Below are 16893 nucleotides of genomic sequence, written 5' to 3' on the forward strand. Positions count from 1 at the left end.
TTTCAAATAGATTAGGATTTATTTACTAATCTTATCTTGTATTTAAATTAAACTTGTACACATTTAGATTGGATAAAGTCAGGTTAGTTTAGGTAAGATAAAGATGTAGTTTGTTGAGATTCAAATTGAATTCTCAATCTTATCTTTGTAATTATTTCTGGAACTATTTTTTATATAATGAGAAGGAAGCACCTCAAAGAGGGGATCGACCTAAATCTGACATTACAATCTCACGAAGAAGAGGTAGTCCAGGTATTTCAACAATTACTCTTCCCTCAACAAAGGACTTGCTTCCATCACCAATGGTCACGGTGCCTCCTTGACTTGAATCAATTTTCTTGAACAAGGTCTTGTCACCGGCATGTGTCTCAAACATGCAGTGTACAAGTACCAAAGGCAGCTATCCATTGACTTGAAGGCTGTGTGAGCCACTAAGCACCGGCATCTTCTTTGACCACCCACTTTGCCTTTGCTTTAAGTTTTGAGGTGAGTTTTACATCATCACAACTTTTTGTAGTCTTATCCTTGTTGCCAAGAAAAAATTCAGATAATTCACATAGCTTCAAGCTTACGGTGTTTATTTGTTGGCTTAACTCTTGGACTTGGTTTCCAAGAATCTTTACCTTCTTCTTTGATTTCCTTTCACTGCCATCTTTCTGCATCTTTCTCATATTAAAGCAGTTTGGTCTTTCTTATATGACCATAAATGTCACAATGATGACAAATAGGCACAAACTTACCTCTGTTCAACTTCTTAGAAGTTGATCTTACATTGGGTTTGTTAGCAAGGTTTAAATTTGAAGGAGCATCCACAATTTGGCTTCCTTTGACAAAGATAATACTCTTAGAGCTGGTGGTAGCGGATGATGAGGCTTTAGGAGCTCTATCTTGGGAAGTTGAATACCCCAATCCTATACGGTCACTTGGCTTTTGAATGTTTAGCATTTGTTCTAGCTTTTGAGTTACATATTTTTGTTGGTTCTCTTGAGAGCTCTTCAACTCCTTGTCTATGGCATCCTTTTGAGTCTTTAACCTTGAGATCTCAACTTCAGAAATTGAGTGATTCAGAAATATTATTATTTTCATGTTTCACTGCTCTGAGTTTGTTGTACAATTTCTTGTTGAGCTTTTTCAGCTTGACAACTTCTTCACACGAATCGTTATAGGCATCTTGTATGCTTAGCTCATGATTAGTATCAACAACAACTACCTCTGAGTCATCTTCATCAAATCCACTTTCAAAATTAGCTAGTACAACCTCTGGGAATTATTCAACAACAGTGGTCAATGCCACAAGCGAACTTTCATCATCAGAAGATGAAGCTGAATGTTCATATTCTGAACTGTCACTAAGTGTGATATTCAATGTTTTTCCCTTGTTTTTCTTAAAGTTTGGGCACTCCACTCTAATGTGACTATAGCTGGAGCATTAATGACACTTTACTTTGTCTTTCTTATTTGATTTTTCTTTATTCTTCTTTTTAGCTTCGCCTTTCTTTGTTGAAAATTTCTTAACTCGCTTTTGTTTTCCATTAGCTTTCTTAGGAAACAAAAAATTTCTGAACTTCCTAGCAATGAGGGCTAGGTCCTCATAATTCAGATTTTCTTCATTGGAAGAGTCATCTTGATTTTTTTTCACAATTTTCAATGCAATGGACTTCCCTTTCTTTGTTTGAGGAAGTAAGGACTCATAAGTTTGTAAGGAGCCGACCAGTTCTTCAACTTTGATTGCATCTAAATCCTTGCTTTCCTCAATTCTTGTGATTTTAGGGTGAAATCTTTCAGGTAAGGACCTTAAGATCTTTCTCACTACCCTTGAATCTTCCATCTTTTCGCCAAGAATAAACTTGGAATTCACAATATCATTAACTTTAGCATAAAAGTCATTAAAGGTCTCATCTTTTAGCATTTGAAGTTTAAAATTTTTAACAACCTTGTGCCTTCATGCGTAACCTCCAAATTATCCGAAGCTTTTTTGGCAATCTCACACATGTAGATTCTTTTAAATTATTTGGGAGAGACAACTATGAAAATGGCATTAAGCCCTTTGCTATTCCAATAACAGTTGCTGATCTCATCTCAGACCAAGTGTCCAGGCTTGTCTCGGGCTTAGTCTACCATTTTCCATTGAATACCACATACGTTCATCTTGAGATTTGAGGAAAGGCCCTCATTCAAATTTTCCAGTAAGCGTAGTTGTCCCCATCAAAATGTGGGGGGGCTGATAATGATGATGATTTGATTTATAGGGATACGGATCACACTCAAGTGAGTGAATCGTGCCCTGATGACAATTGAAATTTCTCAAATACCCCTGTACAGTAAAACTTCCAAAGGTCTACCAATTCTTTCAAACAATTTGTTAATCAATATTCATGCAATTATTCAATAAGAATAGCATTAACATAAAATAAATCAATTGCATAATACGGAAATTGGTAAGAAAGGGAAACTCTTTAAAGAGTTCTTGAAAGGTAAAATCCTACGGGGCAGCCTACCCAGAAAGGTCAATCCACTGTTTGAAAATCTTTTACAAGCAATTTTCAATTATAAAACATTTGTCAATTGACACTATTACTTGACCAGATAAACGACCCGTTTGTCTCTACCACAGTAGCAGCCAGAACCTTTAACGATCTTCAAACATTGACTTCTCTCTACTGGAACTCTAGTGGCTGAAATGATCACACTACCTGAACCTCAGATCACGATCACACTCTTTGAGAGAAACAATATGAAAATTCCCTTACTCACCAAAATAAGCACTGGGAATTGCTCTCAAAATCTCCAGAATTGAATCTCTCGTATTCCTAATTAGTAAGACAATTTCAATATATTTCTGGAAGCAATTTCCAAGTCCTAGTGAAATTCTGCTATCGGATTGAATCTATTGTGACGGTTTTTCTAACAATTTGCTAACAGCAGGAAACTATCTCCATGGCCTTGTAGCAGTTTCAAATTCAAACTCTTCAATGGATAAGAGAAGGACCTTAAGACTCGGAATTATATGTTTTGACTTATCTAAAACACTTAATTACAAACTCCAAATAAATTCAAAATATTTTACATTCAACAACTCACATAATTTAAACTCGAGGTGATGTCTATCATCTAGTCACCTAATGCTAGCCAAACTCTTGAAATTCACATTTTCAATCTCCCCCTTTGGCAGATTGGTGACAAATCCAAGTACTTGTTGAATGTAAGTTAAACCTGTGAAAAACTTAGAAAACACCACAAGAAAAATATAATTCTGAACACACAAGTGGCAACATAAAATCAGTGACTGAAATTTTAAAAAATCATCTAGTCATTTAACATCATAGTCCTGTCCAGCAAAAGTACCAAATCTAACCAGCAGTAAATCAGAAAGTTAAGATTGTACTTATTGGATATCAATGTGCTAATACTGAGAAACTCTTAAATGTTTTATTCATTGTATAATGGCTCAAGATATGATAACTTGACTCCACATATTATTGTTTAGTCAATAATTTGATCTATTAGGGAGCATTACAGCAGTTCTGCAACGAGTTTATGTAGTAAATAAAACAGCTATTTGGAGGGGAGAAAAAAGTGAAACAGCTACATGAAACGAAGCAGATTTTTGCCTTGTTTTGCAACAAATAGGCTCATGGTTTTTATGTGCTTTAGGCACCGATTGCATGTTCTAGGGCATGAAATTATGATGAAATATTTAGGGTTTTGAAATGATAAAAACCTGGAAAAGGTTCTCTATAGTTTGAATTTTAAAGTAACAAGTTTATATAGCTAAATTGTTGTAATGCTCATAATGGCCTTGCAGCTTAGCGATTGAATATTTACTCAACTCAATAAGGTGAATTTAGGATAATTATGACACGCTTTGGGGAGACGTAAAAGCTAATGTTTTAGGGTATATAAAGACCATTTGATTAAGTATTAACACCAATTGAATAAGTACCTGACATTAATGCACAAGTATGAAGGAAATACCAGTATTAATGAGAATTGCTCTAGTTTATCATGGGAGTGCCTAGAGATGCTTAAAAGGAATAAATTAATTCTTAAGTGGCTTGATAAAAAAATGTTGAAAACATAAACTAGTGTAAGGGTGCGCCAGATTACAGTCTTTTTGGATAATAGGTTCGGGTTATGGGGCCATGAAACCCTGGTATTATATTTCTTGGAAAATCATGTTTTTCCTGCTATTCACCCATACATGAAAATCCTCTTCTGTAAGTCGTTTTTCTCTCCTTCCAGCATTAAAAACCCCAATAATAACTTTTTAACTTTGAATTATTGAGCCTGCAACCTGGTTTTCACTGACCGAAGGATAACTGGCTGAATAGCTCAAAACTCTCACTTTCTCCTCCTATCCCTCTTGATGTCGGCTGCTAGATGTGGTGTTATTTGCTTCCCTTACATATGATACCGAAAGGTTAAAAACTTAATGATATGTTGAAGAATCCTCTCTCAAAATTTTGTGCTCTATGAATCAGGAAATAGAGAAGAGAATTTAGGTTTGGTAGGTTTGGCTTGACGGGGATGGCTCGGGTTGGATCTCTTGAAGATGTTTTCTGCCTCTTTTCCTCTCAATATTGTGGGATGGTGTATGATAGAATTGGAGGCTTAAGGTCTTATTTATAGGAGAATAGCTTAGGGTTTGGACTTCCTAGGTTAAGTAGGAAAAACTTGTCCACTCCATGCATGGCCTGCTAGGTAACCAGTACTTGGTCAATGGGTTTTTCAATTTGTTGTCCTTTGAAAATAGTCTCACACTAAACTGTTCAAGTTTCTGTATAAATCATTTGATATTTATTTAAAATCCATGCAAAACTCATTTTTACAATTAAATGTTTCTAGGGTTGACCTAAAACCTTAATTAGTTACAAATTTGATTATTTTCTTGCTTGATTCATAAAACAACCCTTTTTTGGAATTGATGTCTAATACAAAGCCTTACCCTGTACTTAGTTTCCTATTCCAGTACTCTCCCCTTTCTAGAAAATCATCCATAATCCAAATGTTTCTTAGCAGGTATCTAAACTCTAACCTTTACTTTTGTGGTGTGAATGCAATTATAATGTTAAAACATGCTTAGATTGAGAGTGTTATAGCCAGACCTGTTAATCTGTTATTGGTTCAATCAGCTTGGAAGTAATTGCTATTTTGAAATTCTCCTATCAGTTCATTTGTGTAAGGGATCCAACGTTAAGATGGTTTCAAAATTTACTGTCAACCTTTTTATAATTCTTGTCGGGGAGAGGGACTGGTTGTGCTACAATTTAACAGCCTAGGCTTCTGGATGGGGACTTTGTTGAGTTTACTGATTATATATTATCCCGTCAAGGAATAAGTAGCTGCCTTCACGTGGGGTTTACCACTATGGTCTCAGGTAAGCCACTTAAAGTTATATATGACCCGATGAGTCCAGTGCAAATACCTTGTAGATTTATGGTGACTAATAATAAGTTATGGTGCACATATTTTTCTTTCTAATTTTTCCTCCTTTTTGTGGTTGAATATGGTAGAAAAGTTATAGCAATCCCCAATATCTCATATTTGTAATGTGTGTGGATTTTCTTTATTTACTCCGGCTAGGTTGTCCGCTGGGGACGTTCTGTGTACGCAAATATTCAGAAATTTATTCAATTCCAGCTCACAGTTAACGTCGCAGCCCTTGCGATTAATGTTGTGGCAGCAGTATCCTCTGGTGATGTTCCTTTAAATGCAGTGCAGGTTCTTCTCTCTCTCTCTCCCTCCCTCCCTCCCTCCTTCTCTACCCTTCAGATAGTGGGTACTGTAATAATTGGCTATGAACATGCTTTGAGCATTCTCAAATATGACATGTGGGCAGGACGAAGAATCTGGGAATAGGTCCAAAATATATGCATTTTTCACTACTTTTGGCATGAGCATTTTTGGAAAATTTCAGTTTCTGATGAATATACTGACAAAACCTTCTTTTTTTCATACCATTGCTTTATTTCTAAAATAGACTGTTGGGCCCCACATTCTATTGCTTCCTTCATAAAAATGTGTTTTGTCAATCTTAAGATGATTACATGATCTCAGTGCATAAAAATTTGGTATACACAAAGAGCTAGCAAAGATGGAATGATTGGAATTTAAGTTTATCTTTCTATATATAGTATGTATATGTCTGTTTTCTAATCTTTCTATATATCACAATGAACTATAAATGCTTTTATTTGTTCATTTTTCTCTGGTGACGTTTTCAAGTACACAACATCTGGCACTTAATCTTTCACCATAATTTAGTACTTGGTTTTATTGGTTGTCTATGACATCATGAAGTTGGATTGCTTGCAGTTGGCCAATTTTTTATGTTATCACTCAATTATCCCTTCAAGTTACCAAGAATAAAATTGCCCTGTCTCTTTGCTGCAGCTTCTATGGGTTAATCTAATAATGGATACTCTTGGAGCACTTGCTTTGGCTACAGAACTACCGACCGACCACCTTATGCATAGATCACCAGTTGGCCGAAGGTTTGTGCTAATGTTCTTTGCTGATTATGCAGTTATATAGTTATAGATTCAGTGCTTTTCAAGTTCTATGTAGTTTGGTTTCATGATATTGTATATGTTATGGCCATTATATCTGTTTTATAAATTGTAGTTCATATTGTTGTCACTATAGGGCATGTTTGGACACTTGGATTATCTCATAATTTTGTGAATAGTAGTGAAATGGTTTGAGTGAAGATGTTTTATTGGGTTTTGGGAAAGAAGAGAGAAAAAGTTGAATAAAAATATTATAAAGTTAAAATCTTGTTTGATTTTTATTTTTTAATATTATTTTTGTTTTGAAGTTTGTAAAAATTGTTTTGATTTTTGTGTTTGAATAATGATTAGGTAATGATTGGATGAAAAAGTTGAAAAGTTGAAAATTTGAAATTGAAAATGTTGTGTTTGAGTAACGTTTGGGAATGAAATTATGAGAAGTTTTGAGAATTTTGAGAATGCTCATAATATCTGAACATGCCCTTAATGTAGGTTTTGCCTGTGGTTGTTAAATACTCAGGGCGATTATCCTTATAAATATTTTCAGACAAATGGCTTATTACATACTGTTCATTATCACAATGGTTTCTGTTATTTCAGTAGTATCGAATCTGGGTTCCAAGGATATCTTGAGGAAGCAGGATCCACGTTATGGTTAAATTGATTTCCAAATGTGTGATGCCACAATCTGCAGGTCTACTGAGGCTTTCTGAACCATTATGAATAATGCTGAGTTTTTGTCATTCTCGGTCTAGTGCATTATTAAGCTGAGTGCTTTTTCTGTTAGGAGAAGATAGAAAGGAGGTGTAGAGTCATGGCCCATTCTGTTTTAATTTCTTTTCCTCTCTTTACCCTCCCTTAATTCGTGCTTGTTTTAGAACTATGGGGTTTAGGATCTCTTTAGTAAATTAAAATTGGAGAAGCTTTATGTAGATATTTGAATGCTTTTTCTAGGCTGCATATATTTGTATGATCATATTGTCTACTTGAGCCACTATTTAAATCATATGATTTGGAGTGATTAGATATCTCGTGTCTGTTTTCCTAGGGAACCTCTTATAACTAATGTCATGTGGAGGAACCTACTCATTCAGGTATCTGTTCTCTATGAGCTTTATTTTATTGGAAGATGGCACCACAGAAAATGTGTAATATATTTCTGTTCTGTTCTACTTATATACTTGACATTGCAGGCCTCGTATCAAGTTAGTGTTCTCCTTGTTCTCAACTTCTGGGGCACGAGTATTCTTCATCTTGACAATGTAGAAAATCCAACTCGAGTGAAGAACACTATGATATTCAATGCATTTGTCCTTTGCCAAGTAAGTAATTCATTCCCGCACCCATGGGGGGATAGAGAGAGAGTGTGACTGTCGGAGCAAAAGAACCCATAATTGGGTTCTCATTCCAATAACCAGTTATTTGTACTAGAGTAAGATAAGTACAATATAGTTGTGTGAAAGGTGCTAATAGATTCTTCCGTTTTCAAAGTATATTCTAAGCTGTGACAAAGATATTTCGCTTGCCATCACATTATCGGGCCAGTTGTGTGCAATGTTAATTGCCGCCTTATTTTCATAGACCATCTTACAGTATCATTAGAGTCATACCCTTCTCCCTTCAACAATATCTTCAACTATAATAACTCAAACTACATGTGCCATGGCTTTGAACAATGCTTTTGCAACTTGGCCTAGCGACCATTATGTTTTTTTGCAATGTCAAGTCACAAAATTTTCTCCAACAAAAGTGCAATATCCCGAAGTAGATTACTAGACTTGCAATCCACAGCTGATCCAACCTAATTTGCATTTCTGTTAGTTTCTATTCAGAAGGGATCATGTTCAGAAAACAACAAACCTTTGCTAGGGAAGGATTTTAGATTATGAAGTTTAATTTGCTTCTATTGGAGATTCAGACGGTGAATGCATAAGCAATTTATAGGTAATTGTGAGAAAAATATTTAGTCTACCAAAACATAAAATCAAAGCAAACTTCATTAATAGACTCAACAACATACCATGTCATGAAAACCTCTTAAAGAGGTTACACCCCTCTTAAAGAAACTTAAACATTAAACTCAGTCTTCGATATTTAAATAGCATAATAAATATGAAGTTTCTACTCTGCTACAAGCACTTAGTACCTCTTCTTGGTAAAGACTCCAACTCTAGATTCATGCGACCGTGAAGTCTTCTACCCTGAGATGACAAAGTTTCCTAAATAGTATACCTCACCCTGGGCTTTCTTCTGGTATCACGAATAATAAGGATGGCAATGTCCCAATGTGAATCTCAGAACGTCTTAGAACTGACTCACCACACTAACTGCATATGAGATATCTGGTATTGTGATGGTGAGATACTTGAGTTTCCCACTAGTTGATTGTTTCTGCTAAGATCCAAGAACAAGTCTCCTCCATCTATCCAAGACTTAGATTAGTTGATGCCTATCTTTGACCTTGCAACCTCAATTCCAAGGAAGTATGCAAGTTTACCCAAATCTTTGGTGTGAAAAGCACTGCTGTAAAAAATTGTTTCAGCCTGACAACTCCTCCACTCCCTCTATAATCACAATGTCATCCACATAAAATCATCTTACCTTCCTAAAAAACTGAATTCAATTTCAAGCCGAGCTCGAACTTGCCTTGTTTTACTTTGTTTGATTTGAGCTTTTGTTGAGTTCGAGCTTAGTTAGTATTTATATGAACCAAGTTTGAACAAGGATCCCCATGTTTTATTGGAGTTCAAGACATATAAATTAATCAAGTAACTATTCAGCTCAAATTTGTTGATGATACGAGTTTCTAACATTAAGTGACAATGGCTTGTAAAACTTTGTTTTCACCAACTCTTGCTCTGTTTCAAAATTCTAACATGCCACTTCAAAACTATTTTTAAAAATCATACATCTTAAAACCAAGCAACATTGCCATAATCATGTTGTTTACGGAACTTATTGGCAAATTGTGTAGACAGCAGAACAGCACACTGAATGCATCTTTCTCCATTCTTACTTTATTCTAAAGTCTTGACTTAACATCAACACAATCAAACAACAAACTGGAGAGGAATGGATTTCTTATTTAAAAAAAAAAAAAAAAAAAAACACTATGAAAGAACCATGAGTAGCCAAAATGGTTGTCATGACAATCACACTAGTTTTTGTGAAAGATCGATTCTTGCACTGGTGTTGTCAAAACCATTCAAGAAGATAAAAGAATCCATTGGGATAGTCATTCAAGAACTACATGTGAATCTTGAAGGAAAAACTTAAGACAACATAAAGAAAACTCACCTAAATCACCAAAGACGAGTCGGAAACTAGGGTTTGAACACAAATTGACTTCTGAAATCTTGTGGAAATTATATTTTAATTGAATAGCTGTTCTTTGTGTTTTAGAACCTTATGAAACTAATCTAAAGCTTGGAATATCAGGGTAGAAAATTAGAAACTAATGTTTGTGCCAGTCTAGTCAAATAACTAGTTAACTAATCATTGACAAGAGTGCCTTGTGAATTCAGTCTTGGGTTCAAATTCAACATTTTGAACCAATTAAATCCAATTTGGAAAGGTTGTAAATTAATCGGATATCATAGATGGATTTCAATGAAATAAGGAAAACTGACCTTTTACCTAATTGTGTACTTTTAACTTAATTTTACTTTCCTATCTATATAAGTTGCAACATTGAGTTTGCCAATGTTTCAAATACAGATATTCAATGAGTTCAATGCTCGGAAACCAGATGAAATAAACGTCTTCAGTGGAGTCACCAGAAGCCACCTCTTCATGGGTATAGTTGGAATGACTTTAGTACTTCAGGTAACCAGCCACTATAATGTTTTAACAAACTCTCAGTATTTCACATGTGCAATCACTTGCTGTTAATAATGCTTGTTTTAACAATTTTGTAGATAATTATCATTGAATTCCTTGGAAAATTTACATCAACAGTAAAACTCAATGGGAAGCAATGGCTTATAACCATTGGTATTGGTCTTGTCAGGTTAGTTCAGTCATTTGTCAGTAGCTATTGATAAGATAATTCAAGTCTGGATATAAAAATAATTGGAGTCTTGTTTGATCGAATTTCTGAAACCTCTGCAATGCATCCTATATTGTGTCAGTGTGGTATCACATTTACATTCAACACCACTTACTCACCATTTAATTAGTCTAAACTGTAGGAAACCATTTTTATGTCGAAAAAAGGAAATATTATTCAATGTTATACCAAGGTTTGTGATATTTTCATAAGAACTGCCAGTCAGAGGGATCTTTAAGCTGTATAGTCTTATCCTTTTCTTGCAGCAAAAGAGGGAAAATGGGAAATAACTGCGAATGATGGGTCACATGATCTAAAACTATCTGAACATTTTTTTAACAGCCAGCTAATTCCTAATTAGAACTCTGAACTAGTTCTCATATTACATTTGATACTATAGGTGAACAAAATAATGTATGTAAGCTTCAGGTCCGAAGTTAACATGCATGCAAGGTACTAAAAATTATTTTACTCCAGTTGATATGGGCCTGAACTTTTGCCCTTGTAATTCTGACAGCTGGCCTCTGGCTATGGTTGGGAAGCTCATCCCAGTCCCCAGAACTTCTTTCGCCAAGTACTTCCGCTTGCCAATCCAGCGATGCAGAAACGGTCGTAATGCTTGAATTACAACAAATTATGGCGAGATGTTAAAAAGCACTTGAACAGTAAGAAATAATGATGTACTTGTTTACATCTGGAATATGTCAATTGTTACTACTGACCACCCAGCCTGTGTCCTCTTTTTCTAAAGAAATTGCGTATGCAATAAACAATCCATGTGACAATAGTACCTTTTGTTGGGTATGAAAAATGTACGTGAGTATAGTTTCTTCATATGATAAAGTATATGTTCAACACTATTTTTCATTGCCAAAATATGAGCCTTGCCTTAAATTACCTTGAAACTTTTTTTTTTATATATATATATATATATATATATTTTTTACCAATTTGAATAGAAACGGAATTTCGATTTTGAGGAAAAGTTTTCATTTTTTTAGTTATGAAAAGTGTCATTTAAAAACTCGTCAAAAGAAAAGTCATCTTATTGACTGTGGAAAGCTTGACGAGCAAGGTTTCTAATGAGATATATAACATATGCATTGATAATGGTGGCAGTGAAAGCTATCAATCACAAAGGGGCCTTCACGCATTAGTTGTCGCTGGAAGTGGCAGCAATGGTGTATTAGCCAACGTGTTTTATTGAGCAAAAGCTCAAATTCTTTCATAAAAGTTTAAATTTTGTTTACACAACTTATTTTAATTTATCGTATCTCATCGTATCTAATTATTATAATTTTTTAAATTTTTACATAAAATAAAATAAAAAATTTAATTTTTTTAAATCTCAAAATAAAAATAATATATTTTTTTTTAATTTATAATTTTAATTTTAACTCATTTTATTAAAAATAAACCAAGATTTAGTTCTGAAAATTTATTACCTGCTCGTAGAAGTACTCAAGGCCGAAGCTATGAGCGCGTGAAATAACCTTCGCATGCTAAGTTTGGGCTTCGTTTTCCCTCGATCCATTATTTGACACTTTGAGAGCGCACTTGAGTTGTTCAACTTAATGCATGATTAAGCACGTGGTCAAATCCAACCAATTGCCAGTTTGATTTATGATTTTTTTCAGTTTGATCAATAATGGTCCTTTTGATCATCTCCCATGAATAACCCTAATCGTCATGTCGAATCCAATTGAAGTTTGACACATATTTCACACATAAACTCTATTGATCAAAGGGTTATGAAAATAACATTAAATAAATCAAACAACAATTTAAAAACACAGCACTTGGAATAAAAATCAAATTAAAACAAAAATTTTGGAATAGAAAATATAATTATTTTCAGGACCAAAGCTAAGAAGTAATTAATTTTTTTTAAAAAAAAAAAAAAAAAACTTACAGATGAAATACTAAAAAAGGGTGGTACCGATTTTTTTTTAATGTTTTTATTCCCTTTTGGTTTTTCAATCTTATTTTATTTTTTTATTTTTAAGTGTCAGCTTGTAAAATATTACATAAACTTTCAAATAGTACGTGTCAGTAGGCCTAGAGATACTCCTGGTGAGAAATATTTAAGTCGGAAATTGCCTTCCCACGCTAATTATATATATTTTTTTTTATAAATTGAGGGGTACAAGAAGATTATTTAGATTCAGTTAGGGGTGGCAATACAGCACATGACCCGTAAATTCAATACAAAATAAATGAGTTTGAAATTGATATAAATGAATTTGAATCAAAACGGGATTAAGCCGATAAGCCATAATTATTGAACGTCAAACCAACAATCAACCCCTATAACACAAATAAACATTACTTTGTAAATTTTATATCAACCCAGATGTGATGCCTTTGTGAGTTCTGCACTCTCTAATGAGGGCGACATCATTAGTCTAATATACATACCGTAGAGCCACATACAAGTCACAAAATCTCTTTTCCTTTCTCATATGCCTGTTGCCGGGGATTGTTTGGAAATAGTGATGATTTCATCTAATTTTATCTAATCTCATCTTGTCTCAATTCATCTTATTTTCTTCTTAAGTATTACTCAAATATAGATATTTTTTAATTTTTAATTTTTAATTTTTTATCTAATAATTATTTAATCATTACAATTTTTTAAAACTTCTAAACAAAACAAAAAACAATTCAACTTTAAAAAATGATATATACAAATCCTAAATGCACAAACCTCGCACAAATTCTTTATAAAAAAATGACCCCACTATAAAAAAATGTAAAAAACTCAATTTTTATTGATGAGACTCACATATTTACAAAAGGCTTGTATAAAGCTGCTACATTTGAAACTTATGTCTAGCATTATTCTTCAACTTTTTCAAATCTAAAAAAAAATAATAATATTAAAAATAATATTCTTTTTAACCTTATATATTTTTATTTAACTTTACAAACTATTTCATTTATATTCACATATTTTTCTCAAATCTCATTTTATAAGCATCTTTTCTTCTCTCAACCATGTCGCCCTCTCTCTCTGTCCGTACCATCCCTTCTTTCTCTCTGCTCCTGTCGCTCTCTCTGTCCTTAAGCCCCCTGTCACTTTCTCACCAAGTTGATATTCGTCGCTCAACTTTATTTGTTTGGCTTTTCTTTGGTACTGGTGGACGCTTTGGGAATTTGATGGGAGGTTGGATGAGAATATTTTTCTTTGATAGCAATGAGTTTTCCGCAAAAGAAGATGGCGTCGGCTGGACACATCTCGGAACTGAAGTCGCTAAAGAATTTGAAGAAATCCGACATCTCAGAGCTCGATCGTGGGGAGTGGTTCGAAGAGTCTCCGTGGGCTTTGTTGTCTTCATTTTTGTTGTTGGGCTTGAGTGGAAGGTTGTAAAGAGAAAGTGTCTTCTCTGCTTCTTCCGCTCTTCTTCTTCACATCTTTCTTTTTGTTAACAGATTTTTGTTAAAGCTGTGGATTGTGAAGAGATCAAAGGGAATGTTCAAAAAACAAAAAAAAAAAAAAAAACTCGGAGAGAGAGAGAGAGAGAGATGGAGATTGGGGAGGTATATATGCAGGGGCGTCTCAATACATAAGGCGATTATTAAATACATGACGCTTTAATTTAAAAATGATAATAGTATTTATATATTAAATAATAAAATTGATTGAAAATTTTTGAGATGCAAAACAAATATTAATATTGTTTTGATTAAAAATATCTGTAAGTCTTATAACAATTTGAAAGAGAATCTAATTTTTCTGTACAGAGTATTATCCCTTATCCATATATACTTCTTTTAATACTTTATTTTGAAAACAAATGCCATTGATATCAAAATAAACATCATATTTATCAAATATTCAAGAGTAATAATATATCATCATTTTGCTATTTTTATTTCAATTTTACTATTGTCTGAAAATTTTGCAGTGAGACTTTTTTTTAGTAAAACTTTTATATTGACTGGTTTTTTCTTTTTACCAAATCTTACCATTTAAGATTGATTTTATTTTAGGCAAAAAATTTTCATCTTTTATGCTAACTAATATTTTTTCTATAGTTTATTTCTTAGGGTCATAATAATTATTTTCTTCTTTTAATTTGGGGCCTACTCAAGGTGGGGGGCCCTAGGCGGTGGCCTTAGTTGCCTACCTCTTGAGCCGGCGCTGTATATATGTGTGGTTTCTCTTGGAGAGGGATAAACTTATTTTCAAAAATCCTTGTTTGAGAGCTTTTCCTTCCTATATATCTTCTCGGTTTCACAGATTTTGGTCTTTTCTTTATGTATGCTTTGGAGAGAGACCCAGGGATTGGGTCGAGGAGAGTGCTTGAGGAAAGAGAGAGCTTTAAAGTTTACCCAAATATTTTTACTTCATGATTCAAGCCTACCCGATCTAAAATCAAAACCTATATTCTTGCATGTACCTAAGGACACGTGGATTTACCCAGAAACGTAATTGTTCTGATACCACCATGTGACGCCCACAACCTCTGCTTGGGATGTTACGGATACTTAGAGCGTTAGGACATGCAACACAAGGTTACATACCCTTGTACAGGATAGTTAATATGCGATGCATCTTAGAAATGCAGCTAGCAGTATGCAATAATCGCAGCAGAAAGTAAAAGTGAAAATGAACTCATGACAGAATAACTAAATTATCCCAATAATATTGATTAAATCGTAAGTTTTAAATCATCAGGTAGCTTAATCTTAGTACAAAATATCAAGTTTCCAAAAAGAATCTAAACCAGCTACTTCATGTGTTCTATAGCACGAAGGGTTAGGCCTAGAAATATCAAAATAAGATCAAGTCTCCTGTTGACGTTTGGTTCCTCCTTAATCCTCTTGATCCAGTAGTCCATTGAGTCTATCTAAATCTATAACTTCTATCATTTCGAGTGAAATGATAATGGATCCACAAAGGGTAAGATTTACTTGAAATCTTAACAAGTTAGACAACTAACATGCACAAAGATAAATTATCCATGAAGAATGATAAACATGAAATGCATGCAAATGCAGAAAAATTATTTGTCTCCCATTCAAATTTCTCAAGAATAGAGATTTTTGAAGCACATTTTCTTACAGAGAACATAATTTCACTTTTGTCGTAAAAACTTAGTCTTTCATCAAGAATCACATAAAATCATGGAATTAACGTAATGTATGGTATCGTCATAGTTCCCCATATACACTATGAGTATCTGTTGTGACTGTAGTATAACTCACGTTGAAATTATGTTGTTTATAGACTCTTTCTCAATGCATTGGTAATATAACATAGCATTGTAAAAATCATAACATATACACCCACCAACATTAAGTGTCGTAACGTATAACTTCGTTTTGTCATTCTTTGAAAAGAACCCATTCGAAGCCTATTGACTATTTTTCATCAACTCAGGGATTACCCACTCTATATTTAATCACTCCAGAGTAGACAAAGGAGTTCCACCAGGATACTTCTCCATCCTAGCTTTTAGGGTTGTGATAAAATAATTTTCATGATATGTATGAATGTGGCACATTTCATAAATGATAGTTGTATGCAAAATGACAAAAATGGAACACAAGATATGACATTTCATGCTCAAAATGACAGTTATAAAATGAATGCGGCATTTATCAATGAATCATAAATAATCATCAAAGTATAAGTTAGAGGCTAACTTACAGACTGTTGAAGTTGTAAGTGAAGTATTGGTTGTGAAATAAATTGTGCTAAGTTAGAATCTAACTAACTTAAGGAAAATAAACATTGACATGTAAGAAAAATTACGAAAATGCCCTTGGACGTTTAAATGATGCATGCTATCTAATAACCCATAACTTATCTCATGAAATGCATGGCATGTACTCTAGTTGATGCCTAAATGAACTCACTACTGATCCTTACAAATGCATGCAAGGCAAAACCTCCAAGGAACATGCTCACTAGAATTCTCAAGGATATACTTAAATCCTAAGTTTGAGCAAGTTCATCCCAACACTTAGTCATGCCTAATGAAATCCTCAAATGTTAACTAAATCTCAATGATGCATGATATGATCCTATCACTGATGGCACGCTAATTATCATGTATTCCTCTTATCCCAATAATTGGATATCACCTAAAGTAAAGCAACAACTACCATGTACTTAGAGGTTAAAGGAAACAAGCCTTCTATTAGAAAGGGGAGTTATTAGAAAAATACAAGTAATGATTTCAACTTCTTCAACCTCTGGTGTATTGATATCCACATCACCTAGGGTAATAGCATTCATTCTAGCTCAAGTAGGTGGTTTCTACTTTGCTTTATTGTTGGTTGTAGTGGCGACTCCTCCTCTTAATGCATTCTTTGGACAATCCTGGA

At 33.9% G+C, this 16893-nt stretch overlaps 1 protein-coding gene across 6 annotated transcripts in view; it reads left to right on the forward strand.

Moving 5' to 3' along the window:
- Positions 1 to 11391, forward strand: part of LOC121247879 (calcium-transporting ATPase 9, plasma membrane-type-like) — a 72485-nt gene extending 61094 nt beyond the window's left edge. For 3 of the 6 annotated variants that reach the window (XM_041146342.1, XM_041146343.1, XM_041146346.1), the window contains 7 exons: positions 5584 to 5721; positions 6394 to 6494; positions 7558 to 7603; positions 7703 to 7831; positions 10227 to 10334; positions 10427 to 10518; positions 11075 to 11391. In XM_041146342.1, the coding sequence (XP_041002276.1) occupies positions 5584 to 5721; positions 6394 to 6494; positions 7558 to 7603; positions 7703 to 7831; positions 10227 to 10334; positions 10427 to 10518; positions 11075 to 11180 (720 nt within the window). In that variant the 3' untranslated portion in view covers positions 11181 to 11391. Of the gene's footprint in view, positions 1 to 1536; positions 1788 to 5583; positions 5722 to 6393; positions 6495 to 7557; positions 7604 to 7702; positions 7832 to 10226; positions 10335 to 10426; positions 10519 to 10957; positions 10977 to 11074 lie in introns of those variants that run through there. The other 3 variants (XM_041146345.1, XM_041146344.1, XM_041146347.1) reach the window with 3 other exon arrangements.
- The last annotated feature ends 5502 nt before the right edge of the window (positions 11392 to 16893 follow it).

This window comes from Juglans microcarpa x Juglans regia, chromosome 1S, assembly GCF_004785595.1.
Source record: "Juglans microcarpa x Juglans regia isolate MS1-56 chromosome 1S, Jm3101_v1.0, whole genome shotgun sequence".
NCBI classification, from domain to species: domain Eukaryota; kingdom Viridiplantae; phylum Streptophyta; class Magnoliopsida; order Fagales; family Juglandaceae; genus Juglans; species Juglans microcarpa x Juglans regia.